This window comes from Thunnus thynnus, chromosome 23 (genome assembly GCF_963924715.1).
Source record: "Thunnus thynnus chromosome 23, fThuThy2.1, whole genome shotgun sequence".
Taxonomy (NCBI): Eukaryota; Metazoa; Chordata; class Actinopteri; order Scombriformes; family Scombridae; genus Thunnus; species Thunnus thynnus.
The window spans coordinates 8,639,613-8,658,402 of NC_089539.1; the positions used below are offsets into that span (position 1 = coordinate 8,639,613).

General features: G+C 41.3%; 1 protein-coding gene and 1 long non-coding RNA gene across 19 annotated transcripts in view; one reads left to right on the forward strand and one right to left on the reverse strand.

Annotated features, from left to right (window-relative positions):
* The window catches only part of sox5 (SRY-box transcription factor 5), a 271,640-nt gene that overhangs the window by 165,937 nt on the left and 86,913 nt on the right, over positions 1-18,790 (forward strand). For 4 of the 9 annotated variants that reach the window (XM_067582509.1, XM_067582510.1, XM_067582516.1 and 1 more), the window contains exon 1: positions 10,600-10,859. The exons of 2 other annotated variants lie outside the window; for them this stretch is intronic. In XM_067582509.1, the coding sequence (XP_067438610.1) occupies positions 10,783-10,859 (77 nt within the window). In that variant the 5' untranslated portion in view covers positions 10,600-10,782. Of the gene's footprint in view, positions 1-10,596; positions 10,860-18,790 lie in introns of those variants that run through there. 3 more of the 9 variants (XM_067582518.1, XM_067582511.1, XM_067582517.1) reach the window with 3 other exon arrangements.
* LOC137176310 (uncharacterized) overlaps positions 1-18,790 on the reverse strand; it is a 275,304-nt gene that overhangs the window by 131,471 nt on the left and 125,043 nt on the right. The gene's annotated exons all lie outside the window — the stretch shown is intronic.

Here is an 18,790-nt window from a genome sequence, read left to right on the forward strand (position 1 = left end):
ATCTGGTGTGCAGCTTACCTCACATCACTGACACCTCTATACTTTGGTGGTAAAAGTGGCAGAGAGAGCAATTTGTTTGTCTGTCTTTTGGTCTCTACCTGTCTGCTTGCCCATTTATCTGTTCAGTTTCCTGCCCAGGCAGGGATTGATGGGTTTGGGAGGTGGAATACACTCAAGACGGACACACAGAGACAGAGAGAAGGAGTCGCTCGTAAGTGTAAATGAACACGCACATGTCTACATCCATGTTACCACGTCAGTTCAAGTACCACAGTAGAGAAGGTGTGTGTGCGAGTGTGTGTGTGTGTGTGTGTGTGTGTGGATGAGAGCGGCCTGAGCCCCCGCCTGTATTAAGAGGGCCCTGGCAGCAAGAGATAGCGGCTCTATCTTAATGGCTTCAGCCGCCTGCCACTCAGCCTTCAGACGGGGTCCTCTGCCTGCACGTGTCTCCCCACGATAAAGCCACTTCACAGGGGCTTGCGCCTCTCCATGCTGGCCTCTCCTCTCTCCTCCTCGCCCAGGAAAGAGGAGAGAGAGAAAAGAAAAAGATGGCAGAGGTATTGATATATGAGCTCACCCTGAGACAGACGAGCTGTGAGAGAGAGACGGACGGAAAGAAAAAGGAGCACTCACGCCACTGGCCTTCATGCTCAATTCCGAATTGTTGATCATATCTGATATTTTTGAAAGACTGTCCTAGGATGTAACCTAGAATATGATATCTGATACAACAATGCAAAAAACATATGTTTGCAGGGCCACCGCAAGATGTCACAACTATTTTAGGACCTGTTTTCTCCTGCTTGTTTTGAGGGCATTTTCCTTACAGTTGTATGTGCGTTCAAGTTCTGGATAAAAGTGAGGCATCTCCTCAGACACTAGTCAAGTTTTCCATCTGGCTTTCTTTCCATTGTTGTGTCTCAGTGTCATTAATGTATTAATGCTGGCTCAGGTAAGCTGCTGTGGGTGCCAAAATTATAGCTGTCAGGTGAATGATGCAAGCTTTACTCAGACCACTGTTATTGCACTGGAAGCTCACCCTAAGGAGCAGCATAAATTGGTAGAACAGCAGCAGCAGCAGCAGTGGGACAAACACAGGTATACCACCATGGATCAATCCTGACCCGCTGGATTGGACTTGTTGACATGCAAACTTCCTTATGAAATGCTATATGAGCATCAGGAGTGTTTTCAAAGGAGCAGCAGTGGCAGAGCAAGAGTGACAAGTGCATGTCTGCTCAAATAGGCCACCTTATTGTAACGGATGCACTGGAAATGCGTTGTCATGAGTATGTCAGTGCAGCTCTTGTCGTAAGCTCCTCAAGCTTACAGGTTTCATTCCATTTAATGCTGAAGTACAACCTTAACAGTATATACAGTTTGAATAGCCATTTAACCCTAATGCTCTGCTTTAACAGCTCAAACAATACTTAACATTGTTTTATCAGCTTGATGTTTTTTGTCTTTTCCTAATTTTATGAGAGTTGCTTAAAGATATGATTTTAAACTGATGATATGATTTAGTCCACCAGAGAAAAATATGTATTTCCTCTGTTTGAGGTCTCAGAGACCCCCGCTGTAAAACAAAATTAAACTGGATTTTCGTCTGCTCTACGTCTGTGATTGGTGTTGATAGTCATGTTTACACCGCATTTGGATTTTTTTGGATATTGGATTTTTTTTACCTGGTTGTTCATAAGAGATCCAACAGAGAGTTAAACCTTTCTGGGGTGTAACTGACCCCAAACAGAAGTAACATAATCTACATCAAATGTGCAAGCTCAGTGTGTGGCAAAGAGAAGAGTTATCACCTTTATACTTTCCTATATGTTGGGATTTAATAAGATCAGAAGAAAAGGGAAACATTTGTAAGAGGATTTTTTTTTTGCAATTACTGTTATTACATTTATACATTTTACACAGAATTTAAGCCAATTTCAACAAAACACAAGGGTTAAGTTGCTTCATCAAAGCTCTCGGCAGGTAGCTCAGACTGTCATGTAATGGTGAAAAGATACAACACCTCTGTTATAGAGGTAACGTACCCCTTAGGACAGAATATTGATATTAGTAGTTTTTGTGCAATGTTCATTTTTATCTGTATTAGATTATGAAGATGTGATTTATATATATCACACTGCATTACATTATGAAACAGCTGCAGGCTCACACACTCACCACTGCATTTTATATGAGTCTATAGGATGGTCCTCCATACCAGAGAAGAAAAAATACACGTGTTGCTATTTATTGTCAAGACAATGTTAGGTATACTTCCTACTTACATCTCCAGCCTCTTATCCTTCCAGGAATTATAGCACTAGATCTACTAATCGAATTCTTTTAAATGTCCCCAGGGTGCACTCAGAGCTTGGTAAAACTGCTTTCTCCTTTTATGCACCTTGGGCATGGAATGAGCTGCAAAATACCATTACCTTATAAGCACTCCCTTCTTTGACCAAAGGTCTTTTACAAACTGACCTGAAGGAAACATGTTGCTGTTTTATATAACCTTGACTTGAGGTGGTCTGTGTTATGGATATGGGTGGTGTGGTCTGTATGCCCTTCTTTATGTATGTGTTCTATGATGTGAAATTTTTTTTTTACGTGAAACCGCTTATGCTGCCTTCTAGACCAGGATTCCCTGTACGAAGAGATTCTGCATCTCAATGGGACCTTCCAGGCTAAATAAATGATAAATAAAAATAAATACATTTTTTAAAAAAATCTGTCACCCTCAACTTTTAATGTTGAGGTGGAAACTTCATTCTTGACCTTGGAAATTGGAGTTGACGTAACTATCAGTGTTCAGAGTAAGTGGACCTTGAGTTGAGATTGTTTTGTCAACTGCTGTCTCAAAGGTCAAGAATGAACTGTCAACCTCTACGTTTAAGCTAACAAGGATGAGAAGAACCTCGAAGTGCTCAGAATCATGGAAAGTTCCAACATCAAAACAGCTGATGAAGACCATGAGATATGATCAAAAGCAACCTGAACCAGCAAGTAATTGAACCTTGAGTTGAGATTATTTTGATGAAATGAAATGCTGCTTCCAAGGTCAAGAATGAACTGTCTTCCTCAACTATTGATTTTTACAATGGTATGAATGACGACTACGGTATCATCAAAGTCAGGGAAAGACGGCATGAAATTTGGACGTGTTACACTTTCATCCAACACACCGTCCTCATAGCCTTACTTTCCTCCTTGCTACATAAAAGGCACACCTCTCCCAAAGAATGGTGTCACTGGATGTAAATTATGAACCTAATTCCTAGGATACCGGTGTGAATAATCAGTTCTCAACATCAATCAGTCATTCATAACTCAGTAGCTGACCGTATCTGTCTTGCAGTGAACAGCTACAATTGAAATTCTAAAAAACCTTTGCAAACTTTTGACTGCTCTCTCCTAGGATTTTGATTCACAGCACAGCAATATTCAACAAGCTCTTGCGTGCTCATTTCTCTCCGATTTAAATGCAAAATATGTCATTTTCTAGATGTGATCTTGCTCTTCCACAGAAAACCCTCTTAGGTCCATAACTACTGATTTGCCACATTGTGTCCAATGTGTGTGTGTGTGTGTGTGTGTCTTCGCATTTGCATAATATTCTGCGCGAATGTTTATGAAAATGTGTGGGAGATGTGTGTGAATATATGTGTGTGTCTTCAGGCTTTGGGATTGTTTACTGCCGATCTCTCCCTGCCCCTGCTCATACTCGGCCCCTAATGCACTACAGCTGTTAGGGTCCCGACACAGGGGCCTCCCATCAACGGTTTCATTGTAATGGACTGTGTGTGCGTGTGTGTGTGTGTGTGTGATGCTTGCTTCTCCGTGTGTTTTTTCCTGTGTTTGTGAATGAGAGCGCGACCGTGTGTGTGTGTGTGTGTGTGTGTGTGTGTTCCTTCTGGCTATTTTTTTTCCTGTTTCTCTGTGACAGTGCGTTTGGTTCGTGCGTGTGTGCGTGCAGGTCTGTATATCCTGTCCTTATACGTGCGGCGTCTCCATCTTTCTCGTGTCACCTCCCTCCTTTCTTTCCAGAAACACAACTCTGATTATGAACCTTTGAATCACTTAACAAGCGTCTTTTGCTTCAGCCCAGGTGAAACACTCCCTTTTCATTTTCTTGTCGCTATTCTCTCACTGAACACAATACGCTCCGGTGGCCTTGTTTATTCATATTCCTCAACATGTTCTAACTGCAGACGATGGCTTACACTTGAGAGCCTGGTTACTCTAGAAGAACTGTTCTCCTAGCTTGTTTGCATTCACCCCCCCCCACCCCCATCCTATCTCTTTATGCCTTAAAACATGCTTTCTTTGCAGCATAGTACGCTGAAAGACCCTGACTGATTGATACATGCTGATGATAAACTTTTCCATACATGAACGTTTAAGTACATTTATTGTTGTGCATTTACAATATCATCTGCATCAGCTATATAATCCATTGTCAAATCTCACTTACTCATGATCAGTTCATGGACAAGTAAACTCTTAAAGCCACTATTTTCTATACCAAGTTTATGAATCGTAATGACATAAACATCTATTCAAAATATGACGAACATGTGGCTCATCCCCATTCTCTCAGTTGCCTGAAGTGGGAAGGGTGCAGGGCAGTGTGGGTGCCCAGGTCAGTGTTGCTCCGTTATGTTGACGGATTGCCGCCGACTCAGCCGCATAATGGTGAAATTAAGTTTCTGTAATGCACAAATGAGGTTATCATTGGTTTTGCAGCTGTTTACGGGGTCAAGGAGAGATGCCGTTTCCAATCGGGGCTCAATTTAGTCGGGGAATGCGATTAGATTTAGCCCTCCCAGTGTATTCTCTCCATTTGACCATGAATTAGATTAGGTAAATAGAAAACTAATGCCACTGATTGTTGTTGACATTGACATGTTCATATTGCTGTCTAGAGAGCAGAGAGGGGAGTGGATGTGTGTTTTGTCTGTGTGTGTGTGTGTGTATACATATATGTTGTTATACAATGTCTAGCAATGTAAAGGTGGAATTTGATATCTTTGGTAGTAGTCTTCTAAATCCCTGTGTGTGAATGTGTTTCTCTGTGCATGTGTATGAGAGAAACAAAAAGAGATGTTTTCACGGAATTAAAATTAGGATGGGGTCACATCGATTTCCCATGATCCTCCCAGCCTAAGTTCTACTATCTGCTACTTTTTAAATAATTTAAACTTAGTTCAGTGGTCCAAAACTTACAAAGAAAAGTGCATCTCCTCTACTGGAAGTCAAAACTGCTATTATTCTCATTACTCACTTATGTCGTTTATGTTTGGATTACTCTGACAGTATAATATATAGTCTTTATCAGCTTGTTTCAACTCATCGTTGAAGCTATATGATGTTTACACTAAGTATGGCTGCTCCTTTCCATCAAATGGAAATATTCTAGATGTCTAATACATTGTTTTATACACGTCCCTGTGTCATTCAGAATATTTGGCATCTTTAGAAACTAGAATTTAAAATAAAGTTATGTGAGTTTGAACAATGTTTGGTTTTACAGCTTGAGTTTTTCCACAGGTAGGTCAGGGGGTCAGTTTATGCTCAATCATATGTAGTTCATATGACATGTTCTCCGCCCACGATGAAAATCAAAAGGGTTTATGGTCGTTCCGAACGGCCACACTCGAAGGCGGAGTGAAAAGCTGACCGTCATAGAGGGGAGGGAGAGGTGATATTGTTTAAATACCAGGATAATATCGCACATTTTAGTCTCACGTGGAGGGCATTCGTAGTGTTGCACTCGGTTGTTCTCGTGAAAAGTGACACGATTATATGTATAGAATTAAAAAAGAGAACAAGAGAGAGTTCGAACCCTGGCTCCTTTCTCATCTCCAAAGAGCCGGCCAATCACAGCATGAAACTGTGTGAATGTCAAATTTTGAAAGTTACAAAAATAGTCTGGCACAGCTCCCCCAATCCGACGTCAGAAAGGTGTCAACGTCCAACAAGCAGGTCTGACGTATAGTATATTGCCCCCTTTAAGAGGTAAATGTCTGCCATAGTTTGAAGCATCACACTAGCTGGGCATTTTCCAAGTTTTGCCGCGCTGATTCAACAACCTTGTGTTTTTTTGCTTTAAACACCTTGCCACTGGAGAGGGTCGCAACATCTGTAGAAGAATGAAACAATCCGTAGTTGTAGATATTCAAATTTCTTTCTACTTTAAAAGCACTTCTCATTCATATTGACTTAAAAGTTGAGATTGAAAGTTCATTCTTGACCTTGCAAACAATTAATTATTTGACTAAATGGACCTTGCAGTGAGATTGTTTTGTAAGAGAAATTGTTAACATCTACATTTCCATGACAACTGGTCGAACTCCATCTGCTGAGGAAGATCGTAATACAATCAAAAGCTCCAGAACAGCCATGGACATTGTTTTGTCAAGTGCTGTTTCCAAGGTCAAGAATGAACTTTCATTCTCAACATCTAGGAGGAAGTTTCTGATTGCAGAGATGTGTGTGTGTGTGTCTCTTCTCACGGTTTTGAATGCTGTACAGTGTATGCATGTTGTGTGTGTGAGACTGTGTGCGAGTGTATAGTAAGTGTGTGCTTGTCTACAGTAAGTACAGTGACAGGGCTCGCTTTCTCCCTCTTTCTCTGTATGTGTATGTGTGTGTGTGTGCGTGTGTGTGTGTGTGTGTTTAAGTATCGTAGAAGTGGCAGTCTGTCAGCTCTGCTTTCCTCTCTGTTTTCCAGAACAATAGCTGGATTGGCCGTATGTGTGACATGTAGACCACACACCCCTAATAGTGACTGACAGCACTAAGGGCTGAAAGCAGCATGCTCTCCTGACACACACACACACACACACACACACACACACACACACACACACACACACACACACACACACACACACACACACACACAGAGTATACAGTACGTACACCTGAGGACACAATGGGTGTGGGCGATTAGTGAAGGTTTTAGTCAGTTTGTATATGTGTATTTTGTGCATGTGTCTGCGTGTGTGTGTGTGTTTGTGCATGCGTGCATTCATGCATGTGAGCTTCAGCATATGTTCTGTTGAAAGTGTTCAGCTGTCTTCTTGTAACAAAACTGTTCCACGTCGCAGAATCAAATGTCTGCTTCTCACTGCAGCAACACAAAAGAAATAAGAGAGGAACTTAAATTCTGTTAAAGCTTTTATTGTGTCTCTTTTGTCACAATTAGAAGTCAAATTCATGTGGCAATATTTTCTGAAAACAGTATAAGGGTACATCTACCATTCATCTACATGGCCACAGAGGAAAAATGGATTCTGACTGGGTGGAGGATGTGCATTATTTTGTGATTCTTACAGTACTCGTCCTCCTTCTAAATTAATACATATAGGTACAGAAAATTCATTCAAATCTATTTAATTTAAACTAATGGCCACAAATCCTATAGGGAGGAAGGAAGGGAATTTTGATACATTTTGTCATATATATACCGATAAAGTTTTTGTTTGAAGTCTTTTGCTCAAAATATGAACAGAAGGTAATTGGATTTTTGATTTTCCTTAAAGTCTGTGTAAAGCGATTATAAATAAGTGTTCTGAGTTTTTCACACCACAGAAAAACGTGTTATTAACCAGCCAGCCAAGTTCGAAAAAATCGCCAAGTATATAAAATTAGGTTTCAAAATCGTGGAAAAACAAGCAGTATTCTGAGCTCTGAAACACTGCGGGTATGTTGACTGAAGGTGCTGAAACCACGCCCCAACTAAACAGCCCTGAACCTCTAAACTTAACCACTCTCATGCCGAACTCCCTTAAAAAATATACAATTTAAAATAGGTTGTTTGTAGGTGAAAGACAAGCAACATGGATGATATTTCAAAAATAAAGTAATACTAGGAGCCATTGTTTAATTGGGTACATATTTTGTAGATAAATGTGGACTTACTTTAGTAAAAATGTAATTTCAATGAGTAGTTAACAAGTAATCCATCACCAATCATTGTTATGTTAAATTGTCGTTTTTGCTGAAAAGCACAGGTGAGGGGCTGGAACCGCAGCCACAGGGGTACCGAAGACACCAAAAAATCCTGAACACAGAAATTCTGAAAGGCAGTTTAACGGTCTAACTGCACAATTCAGTACTACATAGTTCACAGTCTTTTCACATGTTTTCAGCAATCATTTTCAAACATGTATAATGTGTTTCACAAGAAATCTCTGATTTTCCTTTACATGGACTTTAATGTTAAATCATAATGACAACCAGCAAAAAATAATAACATGCAGAGATGCATTATTAATAGTTTTTTAATGAAATAGAATTGTGATTTAACCTTTTTGGACAGTATACTGCAGCAGGGCATTCAGCAGTCACTGAAAGAATTTCACTTTGAACCCGGGATACCTTATAATAATCTTGTTTCAAGGATTGTTTTACATCCACTGTTCTGTTACTTTATTTTACCAGCGAAGCCAATCACGTGAAAAGCATGATGTGTGTAAAAGTGGAGCACAAAACAGCTTCACTTTACTAACATGGTGGAACCAAAGGGACAGTAGAGACTTGAACAATACAAGTTAACCAATTAAGCACGGATGAGTCTAAGGCATTCCAAAAATGTGGTAAAAAGTGTTACTTTTAGCTTCTCTTTTTCTTTGTTCTGACCGTGAAAGCTATGAAATAGATTAGATTAAAAGTCCGGCAGCAGCTGAAATTGTGTTGTTATACAACTCTATACACCATAATGTTGGGATATGGAACACTGTGTCATTGTACAGCAGTGTATCACTAATCCAACAAGTCACCTGTTTTGATTGTAGTAGATTACAATTAAAACATTTGTCACCAGCTAAAACTGAAGTAGGATAAGATAGATTTATGTCAAGCATATCTCCTGATGCATGTTGATCCAAAGTCACAGGAACTGTTGACCATAGTGGCACACAAAGGTCTGTACAGGCACCGGAGGCTCCCTTTTGGGATTTCCTCTGCTCCAGCATTTTTCCAAAGAGCAATGGACCAGATTCTGAGTGGGCTAGCAGGGGTCCAGTGCTACCTGGATAACCCGCTTATCACAGGACCAGATGAGCAGTCACACTTGAGGAACCTGGATGTGACACTAAAAAGGCTGGAGGAACATGGTCTGAGAGTTCAGGAAGACAAGCGTGAGTCTGTCGAGTACCTGGGGCACGTACTCGACAGCACTGGACTCCACAAAGCACCATCAAAGGTGATTGTAGAGGCTCCGTTCCTGAAGAATGTGAGTCAGTTGAGATCACACTATGCAAAGTTTGTGCCTAATTGCATGAGCTTCTAAACAAAACCAACATATGGAAGTGGACTGACAAATATGAGACAGCTTTCAAAGAAGTGAAGACAGCCCTCCCTCAATCTGAGGCCCTCACCCACTTTGACCCTACGTTACCACTTCAACTGCTCCACACTTCTGGTTCCCGTAACGACTCGCTCTCCTAAGCCAATATCCCTTGTTCCAGAGCTGGAGGCCTATCAGGAGCAGCATCCATCACCAGAAGAACCCCAGAGGCAACCTTCCGGAATGGACACTGCTCCAAGCACACCTAGACCTGCTCAGGTGCCTACACCAGGCATGACCTCTCCCAGACCAGGACTCAATACAGTCCTCACCACAAGACAATATGACTGACTCACCTACAGGTTGTAGTCTATCAGGATGACGACCTCCTGATAGACTGTCATTGTAGTCTAGAGACTAACTCTCGACATCGGGGGCTAAATAATCCCCAGGGTTCAGTCTGGGAATTGAGGTATTCTACCCTCGTTCCCTTGTTCACACAAAAGTTCTATAACCGAAACAAGTTTGTTAAAAGTTCATTATAGTAGGAAGACAATAGAGACTGTGACATTAAGAACAAAAGAGTCTATTTGAAGCAGAGATTTGATTTTTTAAGAGAAAATACAGTGAAATCTTTTACTTTGTTGAGGGAACATCAAATTAAAGTGGGAGGGATATGATGTGTATTGACAGCCTAAGTTTGTCCCTTTTCAGATACTGTCATTCCCCCTTGTGTTATGTGTATACGTGATTGTGATCCTCAGTCCTGAGTTTACAACTAAATACATGCCCATGTGCAACTCTCTCTGGTCTCATGTTTCCTCATTATTAGTTGTTGTACCAAATAGTAGAACGAGTGTATGACGGTGTGTTTTTGTGTGTTTCATATATCAATTTGATAAATTCCATTCATGTCGCATAATAAAGTGCATTAAAGCTGGCAGTGACCTGAAGTGTATCTACATGATCTGTGACAGTTGTCTGAGTGTGTGAAAACCAAGTGTGTGTGCGTGTGTGTGTGAAAGAGAGAGAGAGAGATGGACTTGAGGAAGGGGGCAGCACTGCTGTGCATTTGCACTCAGGGAGTGATGAGCCCTCTGGTCAAATGGCCCCTCCCCTCTGCACGCACACACACACATACACACACACACACACACACACACACACACACACACTGAGCGAAAGAGAAAGAGGCTCTGCTGCTGGCCCTTTAAGAGCTGAGCCTAGATCTCACAGCTTACAGCGAGGGAGGGAGAAGAGGAGGGACAGAGGCAGAGAGAGAGAGAGGGAGGGAGGGTGTGAGGCTGAAAGTGTGTGAGTAGAGAGAGAGAGAGAGAGAGAGAGGAACACACAGAGAGAGATAGAGAGAGAGAGAGAGAGAGAGAGAGAGAGAGAATCAGCAGTGTGTGTGAGAGGTTGAAGGATCACTTCTATCCCGTCTTGTTTTGGGGAGACTAACCTTGTTCATCTGAGCATTGTGGGACTGTTTTATGTTGTTGTTGTCGAGAGAGACGGACCCTTACTCCAGCATGCTCACTGAGCCTGAGCTACCTCAGGAGTGTAACAGGTACGTGACGCTTTCTTACACACACACACACACACACAAACACACACACACACGCACATTCGCGTACAGATGACAGAGACAGAGGACAGGACGTAGCGGGACACAGAGGGGAAGATACAGGGAGGACAGGAGCAGAAAGTAGAAAGATATGCGTGTGTGTGTAGAGGAGGATCGGTGTGTCTGTGTGTGCAAAGCATGTGAACTGTCTCAGCGAGTCGGCTGAGTTTTGAAGCCGGAGAGTGTGTGTGTGTGTGTGTGTGTGTGTGTGACAGAGTGAGAGATGGTAAAGGAGAGAGTTGATGATTGACTCCTGCTTTTGGGAGAGATATCATATGCAAAGCTTGAGCAAAGCAGGCATTATATATATATGTGTGTGTCAGTTTTATGCATATGTGTGTGTGTTTGTCCCGGCAGTAATAGAAATCAGTCTCTTTTTCCTCCTCTGTCCCTCCTGACTGAAGTTGTCAACATGTTCATTCAATTCAATCCCTCCATAGATAAAGTGCTTAAAACAGTGTTGGGGTCTATGTATGTGTGAGAAAAAGAGGCAGAGAGATGTGTGTATATGTATGTATGTGTGTGTGCGTGTGTGTGCGTGTCTGTCAATCCTCTCCTCATCATCTCATCTCCACTGCTCACCACAACTTTATTTACTTCTTCTTCTCTTCGTCTCTCTTTGTAATAAAGCCTAACATATTAAGATGCTATCAACAAGTCGAAAAACCTCAACGCGACTCTTTTTTTTTTTTTTGAAAACAGCAAAAAAAAAAAAAAAAAAAAAGCAATCACAAATCATCCAAAATAAATAATTTTCTAATCTAAATTTGGAATGTTTACACCCTGCCCACTTGCTTAGACTGTTCTTTTGAAATTTACTTATTTGTGATTTATTTTTCACTTAATCCAAATTCAATTCATGCAAACCCTGAGTAATCCTATTGTCAATCTGCATGGTGTTGTTGTTTTTCTTCTTTTCTGCCTTATGCTAATGTTAATCTCACTGTGCTCCTCTGATGTTTGTGCGGGCCTGCTTCATTTAGAGGTGCGAACCCTCTAACCTTGCCCTTTTCTGACACTGTCAACACAAGTGGCTTTTGCCTGTGGAATAATGGTTGTTTGATGCTAATGCTGTGAGAGACAGATTATGTTATAATACCCGGCGTTTTAATACTAACACACACACACATACATACGCCGAAACACACACGCCTCGCTCCCTTGCCTGCTTGACTTTTATTGCATTAAAGTAGCGCTCTGTTTTGCCCGATGAAACTAATCTTTTGTTCCGAGATAAACTGGGGTTGGAGGGGGGGGGGAGGCGGTGGTGGTAGTGGGGATTTCAGGGGCCCCTTGAATTAAGAACACATTTAGATGTGTCAAAAATGTGTTTTTAATAAACCCTTCAATCCGGCAAAGTGGTTGAGAAGAGAAAAAAAAAAAATAGATAACAACAGCTAGGAGGAATTAAAAATTTAAAGGATTACACCGAAAAGCAGAATGTATGGAGATAAATGTGGGGATTACAATGACTTAGGAGGACAGCGCTTAAAACTCTTGCTTTCCAGTAATGCACTCCATCACTGTGGCTCTGGCCGCGTGTGTGTGTGTGTGTTCATATGTGTATACGGATGTATGTGTGCGAGCAGGCGAGAGAGGGGTATCTTCCATTCCGTGTGTGTGTGTGTGTGTGTGTGTGTGTTTCGAGTGTGTGCGTCGAGCGCCAGTCTCTCAGCGGAGCACAGTGTGTGTGAGTTGCCAGTGTGTGTGCGCTCCAGCCTCGGTGGTCGCGATGCTCTCGGTTCCTGCGTCTCTGTAAGTGTCCGCTCTCCTCCTTTCACACATGCTTCTTCCTTATCTTCTCACCACTCGTTTTCTTCTTGCACTTTTCACTGCTTCTTCCCCTTTTCTTATTCTTCTCTTCCTCTTAAATCATACAGTTGTTAAAAATTGACTTTGAGTCACTTTTGATTGAAAAGAGCCGATGAAGAGTTTCTGGCAGAATTTCTAAAAGATGGTTTGTTAGAAAGGAAATATTTGGTTTTTTGAGTGGTGAGGAATCATTACTGAAATTTTACTTTTCTTTATTTGTTTGTGGAATCTACTAAGAAGGTTAAAAACATACAGTTTTTTACTAATTTTATTTAAGCCAGCAAAAGTCTTGTGATATGGTTTTTGTCTCTTCTCGTTTAGCTGTAAAAGATGCATGTCATGCTTTGACAAAGCTCCAATCTTCTGTGATTCATTTTATTTTTATTTCACTTTAAATTAATGATTTTTGTGATTTCAACTATTTTTTTTGGTTCTCTGTGCTGTTCAGCTGCGTATCAAAATTTCCAGTCTAAGCTGAAAATAGTGGAAACAGACTGCCTTCGCTAACGCGCACAAACAGAAATATACACACACAGAGAAGCCGAGAAACGCCAAAGGAACCAAAATATAGAGGAAGAGAGAGAAAGAGAGACATTTGAAGGAGCTGCTGTGGCAGTTGATGGAGAGACGATGAAGGGAAAGAAATGATGTGGTCAAACTGACACATTCCTCGCCGATGGACAGAAGAAGGAGTAGAAGAAGAAGAGGGTGAAGAAGAAACAGGGTTACAGACAAGTGAGAGTGCTAGAGATGAAGGGGGGGGGTGTGTTGGGGGGGGTTGAGGAGGTGAAGAAGGAGGAGGGGGGGGGGGGGGGGAGGGGGGGAAAGGGTCTCTCTTTGCTGCTCTGTCAATGTGGTGTAAAGGCAGTGGTGGATTTTCACACCCCTCCATTTGTCCCCTCCGTTTATTGGGCTGATTGTGAGTGTGTGTGTGTGTGTGTGTGTGTGTGTGTGTGTGTGTGTGTGTGTGTGTGCGTGTCAGTGAGTTTGAAGGGGGGAGACAGTCATCAGTGGGTGTGTCAACACTTTGAATGGTTCAAGCAAGACACACTCGGATATAATCTGACACTACTTGCGTCGCACTCAGCAACAAGAGCGGCATCAGCAGCCGGAAGGATTTTGCTTAATTTCATTGAGACAATCTGTTTTATTTTTTTATCATCAGTATAAATAATTTATTTCCAGTGGTAGAAAGTAAATATGTACATTTAGTCAAGTACTGTACCTAAGTACAATTTTGTAGGCTACTACTTGTACTTCAGTTGGGTGTTTCCAATTTCTGCTTTTTTTATACTTCTACTCCACCGCAGGCTGATGGTGTACTTTACTCCATCACAATTACTTTACAGCTGTTGTTATGAATTCTTCTGCAGATTAAGATATTGCATACCAAACAATTATCAGTCATAAATATTGCATTTCTATGTACTAAACTATCCAGTAACATGTTAAGTAGTTAAAATTCTGTCTCCATTGACCAATTACAACTTTAAATGCTGCTTAAACAGTAATAATAAACCAATATTAAAATATATACTATAATAAAACATTGTGAAAAAGGCTAAAAGGCTATTCTGCATAATGAGTATTTTTACTTTTTTAAACTTTTAAGTGGGTTGATAATAGTTTTATTAAAGTAAAATTATGAACAATGGAATTTTAATCTCAGGAGTATTTTTATAGTATAGTGTAACCACCAGTTTATGGTTATTTATTCTAATAATTATTTACTTTTCTTTTGTAATCATAGACTCACGGGCAGTTTTTAAGAGAGAACTTCTTGCGGCTGATGATAAAAAAAAAAAAACTTGTTTCCAATTTAAGTGAGCAGTGCTGCTTCCAATGTAAGTGTCGCTGTACTTCATTTAAAAGGGCAAAATTAAAGTGGTGTGTGCGTGTTTGAGGAAAGAGAGAATGTGTGTGTCTGAAGGAGGGAGAAAGAGAGAGAGAGAGAAGAGTAATTGAGTAGAGTGTCCGTGCTCTGCAAACTAATGCGCCATTCTGCCCCTCTCTTCCCCTGTGGCCCTGTCCCGGCCTCCCTCTCTCTCTCTCTCTCTCTCTCTCTCTCTCTCTTGCTCTCTCTCTCTCTTTCTCTCTCTCTCTCTCTCTCTCTCCCTCCCTCCCTCTCCCCTCCACCTCGGACTGGAGGCCATTGTCTGGGCCATATTGTCTGTCCCCAGAGAGCCTTGATAACCGTGTCTCCATCCATGGAGCGAGAGGGGGGCAAAAAGAAAGAAAAGGAAAGAAAGAACGACAGACAGAAAAATACCAGAGGAGAATGCTAAAGCCCCCCACCTCCTCCCCACTTCCTCCCCTCTCTTAGCACACTCCCACCCACCCCCTCAACCAACTCTCCAACTCTCTCCCACCACGACCTCCCACCCTGGTGCAATCAGCTGACCCTCTCTGATAGCCAATAGAAGAAAGGAAGGGGGAATATTAAGCTGCATTTGTTGTTGTTGTTGTTGTTGTTTATGGATGTGTGTGTGTGTGTGTGTGCGGGGTGGGGGGGGGTGGGGGTAAAAGAGAGAGAGTGATGGAGTGTTAGAAGTGAAACAGACAGAAAGTGCATGCGCAAAACACAGAGACAGACAGATAAAGGTGTCCCCTCTGGCTAACTAGAGTCTGGTCATATGACATGAGGTCACAGGGTGGGGGTCAGAGGTCAGGTCGAGGTATTGCATTGTCTACAGAGCAGGAAAACTCCAGCAGTGCTTGCGTGTGTGTGTGTGTGTGTGTGTGTGCGTGTGTGCGACCATCCAGAATTTTACTCCTCACACTTCACATCATCTCTTTCTCTCTTCATCTTCTTTAACCATCCACCAATCAATGCACCTACACTAATCCCACTATGTCGCTCTCTCTCGCTCTCTCTCACACACACACTGTAAAAAATAGATGTAAAATCAACAGTAATTTACTGTGTTTCTGCACAATTACTGTGAATATTTTTTACAGTATAGTATTGTGTATTAGGCCTAAAAAACCACTGTAACATGTTACTGTAGAATACCACTACTGTAGAAAATCACAGTAATATTCATGCTACTGCAGATATCGTTATGTTACTCTAGTTAAGGCAGCTTTCCCTTTTGTAAAAGAAAATCACTAATTTGTAGATTATTTTGTAATACTTTCAAATAAAATCCTGAAATTCTTGGTGCAAATTGAAGAATTTAAACATTCGTTTGAAATAATTATTTTCTCATATGAATTCAAATACTTCAATATGTCGTGAGCTGATTGGTTGAGCCAAAGAAATGTATCACGTGATCTCAAATTTGAACAGCGTCACTGAGCACTGAGCTTTTTGGAATAAATTATCTTTTGTCTTTTTTAAACTTTAAAGGATTTTCTTTTTAAGAGCACTCGTGTTCTTGCCTGTTCATATTCGGTGTAAAGTTGTCAGATGGTATCATAGATGGATAATGTAGACTTTCTGACTCCTACATCTTGCTAACTTTACCAGCTAACATTTGACTGCAGACTACTCTGAAAGTAACTATGAAACAAACTCGGAATATTTCAATCTCAGAACCCATCGGCTATCTGTCTGACAATGATTTAGCCTCTGGGGGCAATGGCCAATATTTTGGTTTCAATTTTCGTTCCTGTGTGGCAAGCAGATATCTGGATAACAGATAACGGTTATCTCAGCTAAGACTTCCTCTTACATGTGCTAGTTCTGGTTTACAGTCTGATTAACAACTTTAGACATTCAAGATGACATTTACACACACATATATATATGCATATGAATACAGGTAAATAAAAAAAGCTAATAAAAAGCTAAAGTGTCATCAGACAACAGCCAATGGGTTCTGAGACTGTGTTTCGGCCGATGCCTTCCACCTTTTTTGCTCTCGACACGGACTGTTTACCTGCATGCAACAAAACCGCGTGATTGGTCAATACTAGTTAGACTACAAACGGACTACAAACGGAAACCAGAACACTTCGGAAACCAAAATCTTATCGCGTTGCCTTCAGAGTCTGCATTCATATGCAGATTTCTGTTTATAGAGATTAGATTCATACATCTGCACTGGAAGATACAGAAGACCACAATTCCCCAAGAGCTTGAAAAACGTCTGTTCAACAGATGTTTTTTGCAGTGTGGGCAGCGCACTTCTTGCAGCGTGGTGAGGAGGAACGTTAGCCATCGGTCTGGAGTGCCAATTTTCTTGGATGGCGACGGAATGTTCTGCGAGGACCCACCCTTCTCTGCCATTGATTGGCTCTGACACTGATATTCTTACCTTAGGTAGTAGTAGTAGTAGTAGGGGCGGGTCTTTCAGAACATTCCGTCTCCATCCTAGGAAATGAAAACTCACATCAGGAGCAGCAGCAGTCAACGGCATCACCAGCTGATCAGTAAGTGTCTTCAACATTAATACACTCTGTCCTGACTAACATCAGACATTACACCAAGCTAGTTCTGTAGTTAAATTATTTACATCCATTTCTGGCTGCTCAGAAGTGGGTTTTGCATTATTACGTTAGCTAGTGGTCTGTCAGCTAACAGAAATCCATAGTTAACCTGACTGTTCATTGTGCTAAACTGAAAAAGCTTCATGTTACAAATCTAACTTCTAACTAAGATGTCTTTGAAAGTTTGTTACAATAGGTAACTCCCAACGCAAAAAAAGGGCACAGTAGTTAGCTGTTTGTCATTTCTCTCCGGGAGGTCAGAAGCAGTCTTAGGTAGTCTAGTTTATTGATGATGGAGCGGGTGTTGGTGAGGAAGATTGAAGGGAGAGCTGGTTAACTGGGGTTTAGCCTTTAGCCTAGCTTAGATGCTGGCTTGCTTACCCCGCCTCCGCTTCCTCAGGCACCACTTCCCCTGGGCGCTCGTTCTTGTTGGGCAATGCTAAGGTCTTGTGGCCTGGAGCAACGAGAGGCAACGCAGGCAAATCTCTAATGTATCTCCGTCCAGTTGTGTTTGGCATTTAGAAAAAAAATGTTGTGATGACAGTAATGAGTTCAACCCTGCAGTAGGCATTACAGTAATGCATTTATCGTCACAGCCCTAGTGTAACCCGTTCTACAAAAGCTCTATGTTTCCTCTATGTTTTCTATGTTTCCTATGCTTGTTTTGGTCATAGATAGGCTGCTACAGACAGTTATAATAAAACATTTTTTCTGTCATCTACAGTAGCTCTCATTCAATTTGCTGAAGAACACAATGAAGCAGTGGAAGATCAAAGTGAATCAGCTCCTGACCTGCAAGGATCCAAGGCCTTTTGGCCCAGCAGACTCGAAAACTTCATTGACCTTGTGATTTACAGAGTGATTTTTAGAGGACAGAAAGTTGCACATGCTCCCTGCTACTTTTATGGCTAGAGGAGACGTGTTAGACTGTTTTCAGAAACGATAAGAACTGGAAACTGAAAAGAAAACATTCTTATTCAGTGTGTTGAGTTGATGCCCATACAGTCCAAACATTTCCTGCTGTTGCTACCTCACATTAAAAGCTTCTCACTGGTATACCACTGTGTGGCTTTTATTATGAAACATGTACAGGAAATACAAAACTGACTGCACTATTGGTCAATAAATATTAGTCTACACAGCAAAATGTTTTGTGCTGTTTAGTCAGCAGATCAGATTTGAATATTGCAAAGGAGAATTGTTAAAAGAGGAAACAGCCACAGTGAGCTTGTAGATGAAGAGCAGCAGGAAAACGGCACTTTTACTACAGTTAGTGTGAACCAGTGCACATCTAATATGTCACAAAAGTAAACAACTTATTTTGTTCTGCTGTCCTGTCTGAGAGAAAACCATTTGCACTGTGCATCACAGATATTGCAGCAGTTCACTATTCAGTGTGCGTATTTCTGCCATATGGAAGAAGGCCATTAGATTTCTGTAAACATGGTATGCACAATCCCCGTGCACAATGAAAACAAGTAAATATGTTTGTTCCTGTTCAACCGTTGACAATAAATAATTGTCATTTAAAGAGTTGGTTCTGTACTCATTTATTGAAATTTGAAAGTGTGGTTTGAAAGTTTACAGCATTACATGAATAATCGTAATCCAATTTACTGCAAAACGTCTGG